Here is a 14588-nt window from a genome sequence, read left to right on the forward strand (position 1 = left end):
TGGGGAATGCCCTTCCTAGTGATGTGGTAATGGCAGATTCTGTTAATGCCTATAAGAGGGGCCTGGATGAGTTCTTGAACAAGCAGAATATCCAAGGCTATTGTGATACTAATATCTACAGTTAGTGTTAGTATATAGGGTTTATATGAGTGTATAGATATATTGGGACGGTATATATACGGGTCACAGTTGTTTGTGCGCAATGGCAGCGCTCGTGGTACTTACTCAGCATTCTCTGTGTTTCTATTCCCGCTGTGCCCATAGCAACAGTCGTAGCTTTTAATGAAAAGTAGAAATATTTTAATTAGAATGTTATTTGGATGTACATAGGTAAAACAGAAGAATAATTATACCTGAAGCCAAAACTAACAGTATATTGGGCTAATTTAAGCCATAGCTAGGATAACAAGTCACGTCAAACAAGAGACTCAGAGACTGATATGAGCAGGGATGGAGAGGATGAAGAATCTGGGACAAGAAGGAACAGGGTGGAGTGGACAAAGAGGACTGAGCAGGAGCAGACAGGAGCCGGAGCGAGGGGACAGGAGCCGGAGCCAGGGGGCAGGAGCCGGAGAGAGGGGGCAGGAGCCGGAGAGAGGGGGCAGGAGCCGGAGCGAGGGGGCAGGAGCCGGAGAGAGGGGGCAGGAGCCGGAGCGAGGGGGCAGGAGCCGGAGCGAGGGGGCAGGAGCCGGAGAGAGGGGGCAGGAGCCGGAGAGAGGGGGCAGGAGCCAGGGGGCAGGAGCCGGAGCGAGGGGGCAGGAGCCGGAGCGAGGGGGCAGGAGCCGGAGCGAGGGGACATGAGCCGGAGCGAGGGGGCAGGAGCCGGAGAGAGGGGGCAGGAGACGGAGAGAGGGGGCAGGAGCCGGAGAGAGGGGGCAGGAGCTGGAGCCAGGGGGCAGGAGCCGGAGCGAGGGGACAGGAGCCGGAGAGAGGGGACAGGAGCCGGAGAGAGGGGGCAGGAGCCGGAGAGAGGGGGCAGGAGACGGAGAGAGGGGGCAGGAGACGGAGAGAGGGGGCAGGAGCGAGGGGACAGGAGCCGGAGAGAGGGGACAGGAGCCGGAGCGAGGGGGCAGGAGCCGGAGCGAGGGGGCAGGAGCCGGAGCGAGGGGGCAGGAGCCGGAGAGAGGGGGCAGGAGACGGAGAGAGGGGGCAGGAGACGGAGAGAGGGGGCAGGAGCCGGAGAGAGGGGGCAGGAGCAGGAGCGAGGGGACAGGAGCCGGAGAGAGGGGACAGGAGCCGGAGCCAGGGGGCAGGAGCCGGAGCCAGGGGGCAGGAGACGGAGAGAGGGGGCAGGAGCCGGAGAGAGGGGGCAGGAGCCGGAGAGAGGGGACAGGAGCCGGAGCCAGGGGGCAGGAGCCGGAGCGAGGGGGCAGGAGCCGGAGCGAGGGGACAGGAGCCGGAGCGAGGGGGCCGGAGCCGGGGGGCAGGAGCCGGAGCGAGGGGACAGGAGCCGGAGCGAGGGGGCAAGAGCCGGAGAGAGGGGACAGGAGAGAGGGGGCAGGAGCCGGAGAGAGGGGACAGGAGCCGGAGCGAGGGGGCAGGAGCCGGAGCGAGGGGGCAGGAGCCGGAGCCAGGGGGCAGGAGCCGGAGCGAGGGGGCAGGAGCCGGAGCCAGGGGGCAGGAGCCGGAGCGAGGGGACAGGAGCCATAGCCAGGGGGCAGGAGCCGGAGCAAGGGGACAGGAGCCAGGGGGCAGGAGCCGGAGCGAGGGGGCAGGAGCCGGAGCCAGGGGGCAGGAGCCGGAGCCAGGGGGCAGGAGCCGTAGCCAGGGGGCAGGAGCCGGAGCAAGGGGGCAGGAGCCAGGGGGCAGGAGCCGGGGGGCAGGAGCCGGAGCCAGGGGGCAGGAGTCGGAGCCAGGGGGCAGGAGTCAGAGCCAGGGGGCAGGAGCCAAGGGGCAGGAGTCGGAGCCAGGGGGCAGGAGCCGGAGCGCGGGGGAAGGAGCCGGAGCGAGGGGGCAGGAGTCAGTGTCAGTGGGCCCTCCTGCTTCTAGCCATTTGGCCTAATTCATGGTCATTGCTTATGGGAACAAAGAGACTATATATATAATATAATAGATTATAGTATGTAAAGATACAAAAAACTGAGACTGAGTAAGAAGTGAATGAAGAATAGTTTGGAGTGTGGGCCCCTGGTCTAAGGTTTTCTGGGGGCCCCTGGGGTCCCAGTCTGACACTGCTCCCCCCAAAGAAATAAACAAACAAAACAAGCGATTCATGGTTTGTAGTGCTGAGACCAGTCAGGCAAATAAGAGGGGCACTAGGGCTGTCGGCTGAAGCTTTGGGCTGCTTGGGGCAAGTTTGGGGATCAATATAAGAATATGGAAGTTTTATCATATCCCTGTACAGTATAAAGCCTTGAAATCAGAACTTACTTTCCATTTCTGTGATAAGTTCCTCGGCCGAAGGGAATGCGGTCACTTCATTCTGCCCCCCGACTTGTTCTCCTGCTACAGTGTAATAATACTTTCATTTATATATCTTCCCTCTCATATAATTACATGCAGGCTGAGTTATACAGGGAACTCTGAGTATCACTCATGTATTATAAGGGATAATGTACCCCCTACTGTAAATGATAAGGATATTAGCAGTCACTGAGTGGTTCTGTGCCCATATAAAGGCACAAGGCTGCAGGCTGAGTTATACAGGGAACTCTGAGTATCACTCATGTATTATAAGGGATAATGTACCCCCTACTGTAAATGATAAGGATATTAGCAGTCACTGAGGGGTTCTGTGCCCATATAAAGGCACAAGGCTGCAGGCTGAGTTATACAGGGAACTCTGAGTATCGCTCATGTATTATAAGGGATAATGTACCCCCTACTGTAAATGATAAGGATATTAGCAGTCACTGAGGGGTTCTGTGCCCATATAAAGGCACAAGGCTGCCGGCTGAGTTATACAGGGAACTCTGAGTATCACTCATGTATTATAAGGGATAATGTACCCCCTACTGTAAATGATAAGGATATTAGCAGTCACTGAGGGGTTCTGTGCCCATATAAAGACACAAGGCTGCAGGCTGAGTTATACAGGGAACTCTGAGTATCACTCATGTATTATAAGGGATAATGTACCCCCTACTGTAAATGATAAGGATATTAGCAGTCACTGAGGGGTTCTGTGCCCATATAAAGGCACAAGGCTGCAGGCTGAGTTATACAGGGAACTCTGAGTATCACTCATGTATTATAAGGGATAATGTACCCCCTACTGTAAATGATAAGGATATTAGCAGTCACTGAGTGGTTCTGTGCCCATATAAAGGCACAAGGCTGCAGGCTGAGTTATACAGGGAACTCTGAGTATCACTCATGTATTATAAGGGATAATGTACCCCCTACTGTAAATGATAAGGATATTAGCAGTCACTGAGGGGTTCTGTGCCCATATAAAGGCACAAGGCTGCAGGCTGAGTTATACAGGGAACTCTGAGTATCGCTCATGTATTATAAGGGATAATGTACCCCCTACTGTAAATGATAAGGATATTAGCAGTCACTGAGGGGTTCTGTGCCCATATAAAGGCACAAGGCTGCCGGCTGAGTTATACAGGGAACTCTGAGTATCACTCATGTATTATAAGGGATAATGTACCCCCTACTGTAAATGATAAGGATATTAGCAGTCACTGAGGGGTTCTGTGCCCATATAAAGACACAAGGCTGCAGGCTGAGTTATACAGGGAACTCTGAGTATCACTCATGTATTATAAGGGATAATGTACCCCCTACTGTAAATGATAAGGATATTAGCAGTCACTGAGGGGTTCTGTGCCCATATAAAGGTACAAGGCTGCAGGCTGAGTTATACAGGGAACTCTGAGTATCACTCATGTATTATAAGGGATAATGTACCCCCTACTGTAAATGATAAGGATATTAGCAGTCACTGAGGGGTTCTGTGCCCATATAAAGGCACAAGGCTGCAGGCTGAGTTATACAGGGAACTCTGAGTATCACTCATGTATTATAAGGGATAATGTACCCCCTACTGTAAATGATAAGGATATTAGCAGTCACTGAGGGGTTATGTGCCCATATAAAGGTACAAGGCTGCAGGCTGAGTTATACAGGGAACTCTGAGTATCACTCATGTATTATAAGGGATAATGTACCCCCTACTGTAAATGATAAGGATATTAGCAGTCACTGAGGGGTTCTGTGCCCATATAAAGGCACAAGGCTGCAGGCTGAGTTATACAGGGAACTCTGAGTATCACTCATGTATTATAACATGATATTATTACCTGGCACACCGTCTCTTGTGGGTACATTTGCTCCATCTATACTTCGGTTCTGTTGTACTGTAAAATAAATGAGCATAATAATGTGAATCTAAATGACAATAAAACTGAATGTAAAGGGAAACTATACCCCCAAACAATGTAGGTCTCTATACAAATATACTGCATAAACAGCTCATATGTAAAACCCTGCTTCATCTAAATAAACCATTTTCATATAAATATACTTATTTAGCAGTATGTGCCATTGGGTAATCCTAAATAGGAAACTGCCATTTTAAGTACTAAGGGCCGCCCCCTGGGATCATAGGAGTCACAGTGCACACAAACAAGCCAAGGCACACATACATGCTAGGCCCCATCAGCCAATGAATGGGCAGAGTTCTGCCTTTTGCTCCCACACTACTTCCTGTTACAGTTAGAGCTGCATCACTTCCTGTCAGCTGATCTCTGAGGGGGCACACAGCCCATCACTAAATGGCGGCTCAAGGGAACCAATCAGTGGTGTGAGTGAGACATTAGAATATGGATAGGAGAGGCCTGAATATAAAGATAAGTATAAATCAAATATAACAATAACAATCAAACTGGAGCCTCACAGAGCAATAGTTTTCTGGCTGCCGGGGTCAGTGACCCCCATTAGAAAGCTGGAAAAAGTGGGAAGAAGAAGGCAAATAATTCAAAAACTATATAAAAAATAAAGACCAAATTAAAAGTTGCTAGGAATTGCTAGTTCTATAACATAACTAAATGCTCATTTGAAGGTGAGCTACCCCCTACAGCGAAAGGGATTAAATACAGGGAAAAACTTACTCTGTGGGTGGTGAACGACATCAACTTTCTTGACTGTTGTCTCTGGAAAATCTAAGAGAATTGCAGAATTACATTCTGTGCTTCAGCAACACAATCCAGGGGTGTCTGGGCTTTCATATTGCCATAAACACACGATGGGAATAAAATGGCTGGAAACAAAGGCACAGTATATACTGTATATAGATATAGTGGATAAAGTACCCCCTATTGTAAAATATAAGGATATTACAAGTCCCCAAGGAGTTCCATGACCATATAAAAGCAAAAAGGCACAGTATATACTGTATATAGATATAGGGAATAAAGTACCCCCTATTTTAAAATATAAGGATATTATAAGTCACCGAGGAGTTCCTTATAATATATAGTGAATAAAGTACCCCCTATTGTAACATATAGGGATATTATAAGTCACAGAGGAGTTCCTTATAATATATAGTGAATAAAGTACCCCCTATTGTAACATATAGGGATATTATAAGCCCCCGAGGAGTTCCTTATAATATATAGTGAATAAAGTACCCCCTATTGTAACATATAGGGATATTATAAGCCCCCGAGGAGTTCCTTATAATATATAGTGAATAAAGTACCCCCTATTGTAACATATAGGGATATTATAAGCCCCAGAGGAGTTCCTTATAATATATAGGGAATAAAGTGCCCCCTATTGTAACATATAGGGATATTATAAGCCCCCGAGGAGTTCCTTATAATATATAGGGAATAAAGTGCCCCCTATTGTAACATATAGGGATATTATAAGTCACAGAGGAGTTCCTTATAATATATAGTGGATAAAGTGCCCCCTATTGTAACATATAGGGATATTATAAGCCCCCGAGGAGTTCCTTATAATATATAGTGAATAAAGTGCCCCCTATTGTAACATATAGGGATATTATAAGTCACCCAGGAGTTCCATGATCATATAAAAGCACCTTTCCCCTTGTGCTTTTATATAGTCATGGAACTACTCAGTGCAGGGAGTGGAAGTATTTTGCCATGTAAGATTGCTCTACTCCCAAGGGTGTCTCTGGGATGTAGTCCAAGGGTCCCAATAATATGTATAAAGGTGGGCATACACGCTAAAATCCGCTTGCTTGGCGAGGTCACCAAGCGAGCGGATACCGTAGATAGGGATCGTAGGTGGGGATCGAGATCTGCCCGATTTCAGGCCCGTAGTTAGTGCCCATACAAGGGACCAATATCGGGATCTAGAATTGGCCCGTGTATGGCCACCATAAGAGTTGGAATGGCTCTGTTGCCAGCTTTGATGTGGCTGTGATGGTGAAGACCAGGCCAAGGAGCCCTTATAGTTGAATACAGGCTTGTGACCAATGGTAAAATGGTATCAATTGCTTTTTATCAATTCATAACTGTAGAGCTGAAGAACAAGATGTTAAATGGGTCCAAAACCACAAATGATAAAAAGAGCAATTGTCTAATTACATTTAAAGTTAATTTCAAGCCAAACTGGCCCTTTCATAAACCTACTGTGGCCTTTTACTTCCCATGCTGACTACATCACTTCCTCTGGAGGGAAGGAGGATAGAATTCAGTGGATACCAATATTGCTCTATTCAGCCAATACTTATAAATCTGGGTCTTAATAAAGTAAAAATCAATAAGGGGGCAAACGTTGGGCAATACGGCATGCTTTTACCTTTCCTTTTCTTGGTAAAATAGGTTTTATTCCTGTACACTAGAGGGCAGTGGAGAGTGACATATGCATAATAGTTGCCTCTATTTGTCTTAATTAGACTTCTAGGGGTGTAGGGTATAAATAAGCAACTAACATAACAAGACACTCAGATAGAAATACAGTAAAGTAAAAATAAAAAAGAAGAGTAGATATAAAAGTAATGATGTGACTACCATAATACAGATACCTACTGGGGGCAGTTATATATTCCGAGTGTATAGTTCATGAATGATTGCCAATGAACAAGGGGGGCTCTTGCACCTTCTCCTTCCTCCTACCCTTTGTATTAATAAATATGTAGTATATGGAATCCTTTAAAAACCCCCACATTTTCCTTGGTGTTTATTTGTACTGAAACTCTGCTCAGTAGAGCAAGCCTAATGGAGCCTCTGGATCCTGTAATGTTATTAACTGCTTGATTAATATCTAATGAGCCCAGTGCAGCTTTGTGTTTGTTTCTCAGCATTAAGGACTCAATAGAAAACAGTTTTATTTTCTGGTTATAAGGTATAAAAAAAAGGAAATGTGAGTGGGGGTATCACTATAATGGGGGGAGATAGGATCAGAAGTTGGAAAATTTATTACAATAACTGTATCTGACCAATACTGGCTGCCAGCATGAAGATTTGGCCAAAATGTGGGATGAAACAATATTGGCGCTTAGTAAGGTTGGAAACACCTGTTGGAAACAGAGACTGCATTTGGGCTTTGGAGTTGGTCGGGGCCAAGCAATCAGATTAGCCTGAATTGGTGCAACCTTTTGAAGGCAAAATCAGACAAAGATTGTTTGTCCACCTTGACTTAGATTATGGGGTTTGTGTATATTACAGATTTAAGTTACCACTGTATTTATACTGCTATGTCTTCTGGGGATGTTAAACACAAAGTCAGCACTGTATTTATTTTGCTATGTGCTCTGGGGACGTTAAACACAAAGTTACCACTGCATTTATACTGCTATGTGCTCTGGGGATGTTAAACATAAATGCAGCACCGTATTTATACTGCTTTGTGCTCTGGGGATATTAAACACAAAGTTACCACTGTATTTATATTGCTATGTGCTCTGGGGACATTAAACACAAAGTCAGCAATGTATTTATACTGCTATGTGCTCTGGGGATGTAAAACACAAAGTTACTACTGTATTTATACTGCTATGTGCTCTGGGGACGTTAAACACAAAGTCAGCTCTGTATTTATTTTGCTATGTGCTCTGGGGACGTTAAACACAACGTTACCACTGTATTTATACTGCTATGTGCTCTGGGGATGTTAAACACAAAGTCAGCACTGCATTTATACTGCTATGTGCTCTGGGGACGTTAAACACAACGTTACCACTGTATTTATACTGCTATGTGCTCTGGGGATGTTAAACACAAAGTCAGCACTGTCTTTATACTGCTATGTGCTCTGGGGACGTTAAACACAACGTTACCACTGTATTTATACTGCTATGTGCTCTGGGGATGTTAAACACAAAGTCAGCACTGCATTTATACTGCTATGTGCTCTGGGGACGTTAAACACAAATTTAGCACTGTATTTATACTGCTTTGTGCTCTGGGGATATTAAACACAAAGGTACCACTGTATTTATATTGCTATGTGCTCTGGGGACATTAAACACAAAGTCAGCAATGTATGTATACTGCTATGTGCTCTGGGGACGTTAAACACAAAGTCAGCACTGTATTTATACTGCTATGTGCTCTGGGGATGTAAAACACAAAGTTACTACTGTATTTATACTGCTATGTGCTCTGGGGATGTAAAACACAAAGTTACTACTGTATTTATACTGCTATGTGCTCTGGGGACGTTAAACACAAAGTCAGCTCTGTATTTATATTGCTATGTGCTCTGGGGACGTTAAACACAAAGTCAGCTCTGTATTTATATTGCTATGTGCTCTGGGGACGTTAAACACAAAGTTACCACTGCATTTATACTGCTATGTGCTCTGGGGACGTTAAACACAAAGTCACCACTGCATTTATACTGCTATGTGCTCTGGGGACGTTAAACACAAAGTCACCACTGCATTTATACTGCTATGTGCTCTGGGGACGTTAAACACAAAGTTACTACTGTATTTATACTGCTATGTGCTCTGGGGACGTTAAACACAAAGTCACCACTGCATTTATACTGCTATGTGCTCTGGGGACGTTAAACACAAAGTCACCACTGTATTTATACTGCTATGTGCTCTGGGGATGTTAAACACAAAGTCAGCACTGTATTTATACTGCTATGTGCTCTGGGGACGTTAAACACAAAGTCAGCTCTGTATTTATATTGCTATGTGCTCTGGGGACGTTAAACACAAAGTCAGCTCTGTATTTATATTGCTATGTGCTCTGGGGACGTTAAACACAAAGTTACCACTGCATTTATACTGCTATGTGCTCTGGGGACGTTAAACACAAAGTCACCACTGCATTTATACTGCTATGTGCTCTGGGGACGTTAAACACAAAGTCACCACTGCATTTATACTGCTATGTGCTCTGGGGACGTTAAACACAAAGTCACCACTGCATTTATACTGCTATGTGCTCTGGGGACGTTAAACACAAAGTCACCACTGCATTTATACTGCTATGTGCTCTGGGGACGTTAAACACAAAGTCAGCACTGTATTTATACTGCTATGTGCTCTGGGGACGTTAAACACAAAGTCAGCTCTGTATTTATATTGCTATGTGCTCTGGGGACGTTAAACACAAAGTCAGCTCTGTATTTATATTGCTATGTGCTCTGGGGACGTTAAACACAAAGTTACCACTGCATTTATACTGCTATGTGCTCTGGGGACGTTAAACACAAAGTCAGCTCTGTATTTATATTGCTATGTGCTCTGGGGACGTTAAACACAAAGTTACCACTGCATTTATACTGCTATGTGCTCTGGGGACGTTAAACACAAAGTCACCACTGCATTTATACTGCTATGTGCTCTGGGGACGTTAAACACAAAGTCAGCACTCTATACTGCTATTAGTTTTCAGCACATTCAGTGTTAAATTGGCACTGCATTCATATTAACGTGGGCTCTGGGACATTAAACCTGAAGTTAGTACAATATTTATATTGCTATGTAATCTGTGATATTAGTTGGGAAGTCGGCACTGCAGCAAGACTGCAATATTTGCCTACGCCATTTATACTGGTTTGTGTTCTTGGGAATTAAAAATCAAGCTGAAACTTAAGTCCCTTGGACACTTAACAAGTTACGTGAAGATGGCATTTATAAAAGCTCTATGAGTTATAAACATGTGCCGCAAACAGTTCTAGTAGGACTCTTTCTTTCTTTCTTTCTTTCTTTCTTTCTTTCTTTCTTTCTTTCTTTCTTTCTTTCTTTCTTTCTTTCTTTCTCTCTCTCTCTCTCTCTCTCTCTTTCTTTCTCTCTTTCTCTCTCTCTTTCTCTCTTTCTTTCTCTCTTTCTTGCTCTCTTTCTTTCCCTCTTGCTCTCTTTCTCTCTCTTTCTTTCTTTCTCTCTTTCTTTCCCTCTCTCTCTCTTTCTTTCTTTCTTTCTCTCTTTCTCTCTCTCTCTCTCTCTCTTTCTTTCTCTCTTTCTCTCTTTCTCTCTTTCTCTGTCTCTCACTCTCTTTCTTTCTCTCTTTCTTTCTCTCTTTCTCTCTCTCTCTTTCTTTCTCTCTTTCTTTCTCTCTTTCTTTCTTTCTTTCTTTCTTTCTTTCTTTCTTTCTTTCTTTCTTTCTCTTTCTCTCTCTTTCTTTCTCTCTTTCTCTCTTTCTCTCTTTCTTTCTCTCTTTCTCTGTCTCTCTCTCTCTTTCTTTCTCTCTTTCTCTCTTTCTTTCTCTCTTTCTTTCTCTCTTTCTCTCTATATTGCTATGTGCTCTGGGGACGTTAAACACAAAGTCAGCTCTGTATTTATATTGCTATGTGCTCTGGGGACGTTAAACACAAAGTTACCACTGCATTTATACTGCTATGTGCTCTGGGGACGTTAAACACAAAGTCACCACTGCATTTATACTGCTATGTGCTCTGGGGACGTTAAACACAAAGTCACCACTGCATTTATACTGCTATGTGCTCTGGGGACGTTAAACACAAAGTCACCACTGCATTTATACTGCTATGTGCTCTTTCTTTCTCTCTTTCTCTGTCTCTCTCTCTCTTTCTTTCTCTCTTTCTCTCTTTCTTTCTCTCTTTCTCTCTCTCTCTCTCTCTCTCTCTCTCTCTCTCTCTCTCTTTCTTTCTCTCTTTCTCTCTTTCTTTCTCTCTTTCTCTGTCTCTCTCTCTCTTTCTTTCTCTCTTTCTCTCTTTCTTTCTTTCTCTCTCTCTTTCTTTCCTTCTTTCTTTCTTTCTTTCTTTCTTTCTTTCTTTCTTTCTTTCTTTCTTTCTTTCTCTCTTTCATTCTTTCTTTCTTTTCTTGCCATCACACTCTCCTTTACTTCTATAGGCAGATCCAATGTGGCTAACATGTAGCTAATGTGGGCATGGCACAAGGGGAACTAATACCCCTTTGGTTGTTGTTTGTCCGGCTGGAAAGGCCACCTGCAGCCCAGGAATGCCGAGCGGCGGCGGCGGTGTCTGCCTTACTCCTTACCTGTAACAGGAGCCGGGCAGAACGCGATATCCATGCCTTTCACAGAGGAGTTAATGTGTGAGTTCACAAAACACTCAATGGCAGCTTTGTCACAGTCACATAGACGTTTCTCACATGCATCTCCAGACTCTGGGGGGATACAAACAAGAAGCCATTTACATATCTACTTTCCACCATCTGCTCTGCTTCATAAAGAGCCATTTAACTACTCAGCATCTGGGCAACTCTCCAGAATTCCTTGTGTTTTGAGCGTACCGGCCTATAAAGGGTTTAATGCCAATAATAACAAGCGATTCCCATTGACAATTGAAGGTGAACTAAAACTTTAACAAGAAAATTGCTGGAAATGCTGTACAGGTATCGGACCCTTATCCGGAAACCCATTATCCAGAAAGTTACAAATTACGGAAAGGCCGTCTCCCATAGACTCCATTTTAATAAAATAATTCATATTTTTAAAAATGATTCCCTTTTTCTCTGTAATAATAAAACAGTACCTGTACTTGATCCCAACTAAGATATAATTACCCCTTATTGGGGCAGAACAGCCCTATTGGGTTTATTTCATGGTTAAATGATTCCCTTTTCTCTGTAATAATAAATCAGTACCTGTACTTGATCCCAACTAAGATATAATTACCCCTTATTGGGGCAGAACAGCCCTATTGGGTTTATTTCATGGTTAAATGATTCCCTTTTCTCTGTAATAATAAATCAGTACCTGTACTTGATCCCAACTAAGATATAATTACCCCTTATTGGGGCAGAACAGCCCTATTGGGTTTATTTCATGGTTAAATGATTCCCTTTTCTCTGTAATAATAAATCAGTACCTGTACTTGATCCCAACTAAGATATAATTACCCCTTATTGGGGGCAGAACAGCCCTATTGGGTTTAATTAATGGTTACATGATTCCCTTTTCTCTGTAATAATAAAACAGTACCTGTACTTGATCCCAACTAAGATATAATTACCCCTTATTGGGGGCAGAACAGCCCTATTGGGTTTATTTCATGGTTAAATGATTCCCTTTTCTCTGTAATAATAAAACAGTACCTGTACTTGATCCCAACTAAGATATAATTACCCCTTATTGGGGGCAGAACAGCCCTATTGGGTTTATTTCATGGTTAAATGATTCCCTTTTCTCTGTAATAATAAAACAGTACCTGTACTTGATCCCAACTAAGATATAATTACCCCTTATTGGGGGCAGAACAGCCCTATTGGGTTTATTTAATGGTTAAATGATTCCCTTTTCTCTGTAATAATAAAACAGTACCTGTACTTGATCCCAACTAAGATATAATTACCCCTTATTGGAGCCAAAACAATCCTATTGGGTTTAATTACTGTTTAAATAATGTTTTTAGCAAACTTAAGGTAGGAGATACGAATTACGGAAAGACCCCTTACCCGGAAAACCCCAGGTCCCGAGCATTCTGGATAATGGGTCCAATACCTGTATTTTATATCCTGAACTTACTGTACCAGCCCTGCTGGTTAGGAGGCCTATAATAGAAATGATCCAGGTCTTTAAAGGTGCCCACAGCAGTTCTCCATCTTGGATCTCGTTAGGCCATTTTTGTGTGTCACTGCTCTGCACATAAGCAGGAAGTGAGGTCACAGCTGCCAGAGAAGCTGATGCTACTGGGATGATCTTGCCGAATGCACTCATTTCCCATGTAATATGAATCTGAATTAACAACTAATCAGCCTGTACCTGAAGTTTTTAAACTGCTAATTTAATTCAATTTGTTCATTTTGGCTGAAGTTTCCCTTTAATAAACAGTAGCAGAGTACTTTATTGAGTGGCCCGATAAGTCTTAAACTCCATTAGACGGAAACATTCCGGAATATGCCTGTGTAGCAGGGGATAAGGCAGGAGAGCGAAGCGCGTTTCATCCTTTCTACAGAAACGGAGACTGATTGTTGCTTGTAAATAATGAAATGCAATTAAGGCCTCTTTCCTGCATCAGCGCACAGGGGTTTCTACCGAGTGTCCTCAGTGGGGGCATCACAAACACGCTGATGATTTTCAATCATGGACTTGCATTAAAATGAGTTTCTAGGACATAGAAATACCGCCGTACCGCAGGTGAGGTTCTTGGAGAGGCAACTGACATCAGCGGTGATTTTGGCCGGGTCCCAGACGCAGTCTATGTCCGTGGCTTCTTCGTAGCATCTGCGGTGTTGGTAACAGCAACTGGGGGGGGGAGAGGGGTCAGTTATTCATAAAAGCCATGGTATACCTGTATATACTCGAGTATAAGCCGTTCCGAATATAAGCCGAGGTACCTAATTTTATCTAAGAAAACTGGAAAAACTTATTGACTCGAGTATAAGCCTAGGGTGGGAAATGCAGCAGCTACTGCTAAGTTTCAATAATCAAAATAAATACCAATAAGATTACATTAATTGAGGCATCAGTGGGGTATATGTTTTTCAATATTTATTTAAAAGAAAAACAGTAAATTAGCTCTGTAAGCGGAGAAGAGGGTCAACAAAAATAATATGAGTACTACCCCACGCTCATTGCACATTGGCAAACTGGCAGCAGACCCGGTCCCGAAAGACACGTAAGGGGAAATAAGTATTGCGACCGGAAGCGGGCCAGGGCACTGGAGGGTCTGGTTGCGGGTGGCCTAATTTGCACACAAAGGACAGTGGGTGCTAGTCTGGAGGGACCCATGGCACCCGACTCGAGTATAAGCCGACATTTTGGGTGCTGAAAAACTAGGCTTATACTCGAGTATATACAGTAAGTATTCGCTTTAATAAACACCATCCAGTTAATGTAAGAGCGGGGTCAGAGGGCAATAGTGCTCAAGGCAAGAGTGCACTTCTCAGTGGAGAGTAGTGGGCCAAAGACTGGATTGCACCCTAGGAACATGCCTCTTTTACCTAAAGGTGGCCATATGCACTAAGTGGATCTTTGCCCGAAATCCTCACCTACAGGTGGGCAATATTGGGCTAATCCGGTCGTTTGGCCCTGATTTCAGGCCGTATGTCGGTCGGGCAGGCCCATTGTTAGTGCCAATAAGCTGCCGAATCGGTCTAAGGGACTGATATCGGTAGCTAGAATCAACCCAAGTATATTGCACTGGCTCCTCTGCAGGAGAGTAAGGACTTCTTACTGGAGCCTGGATATAAAACTGATGGATAAGAGAAGTCCATTGATTGAAAAGTGGGTCACTGTATCTACAGAGACTCCACCCAGTTCAGTGACTACTTGTGT

General features: G+C 44.1%; 1 protein-coding gene across 4 annotated transcripts in view; it reads right to left on the reverse strand.

The window, feature by feature from the left end:
* The window catches only part of oc90 (otoconin 90), a 41089-nt gene that overhangs the window by 12150 nt on the left and 14351 nt on the right, over positions 1–14588 (reverse strand). For 3 of the 4 annotated variants that reach the window (XM_031904193.1, XM_031904191.1, XM_031904192.1), the window contains exons 6-11: positions 13444–13556; positions 11348–11476; positions 5061–5111; positions 4251–4307; positions 2371–2445; positions 226–276 (exon numbers count right to left, since the gene is read on the reverse strand). In XM_031904193.1, the coding sequence (XP_031760053.1) occupies positions 226–276; positions 2371–2445; positions 4251–4307; positions 5061–5111; positions 11348–11476; positions 13444–13556 (476 nt within the window). The remainder of the gene's footprint in view (positions 1–225; positions 277–2370; positions 2446–4250; positions 4308–5060; positions 5112–11347; positions 11477–13443; positions 13557–14588) is intronic. The other variant, XM_031904194.1, reaches the window with a different exon arrangement.

This window comes from Xenopus tropicalis, chromosome 6 (assembly GCF_000004195.4).
Source record: "Xenopus tropicalis strain Nigerian chromosome 6, UCB_Xtro_10.0, whole genome shotgun sequence".
Taxonomy (NCBI): domain Eukaryota; kingdom Metazoa; phylum Chordata; class Amphibia; order Anura; family Pipidae; genus Xenopus; species Xenopus tropicalis.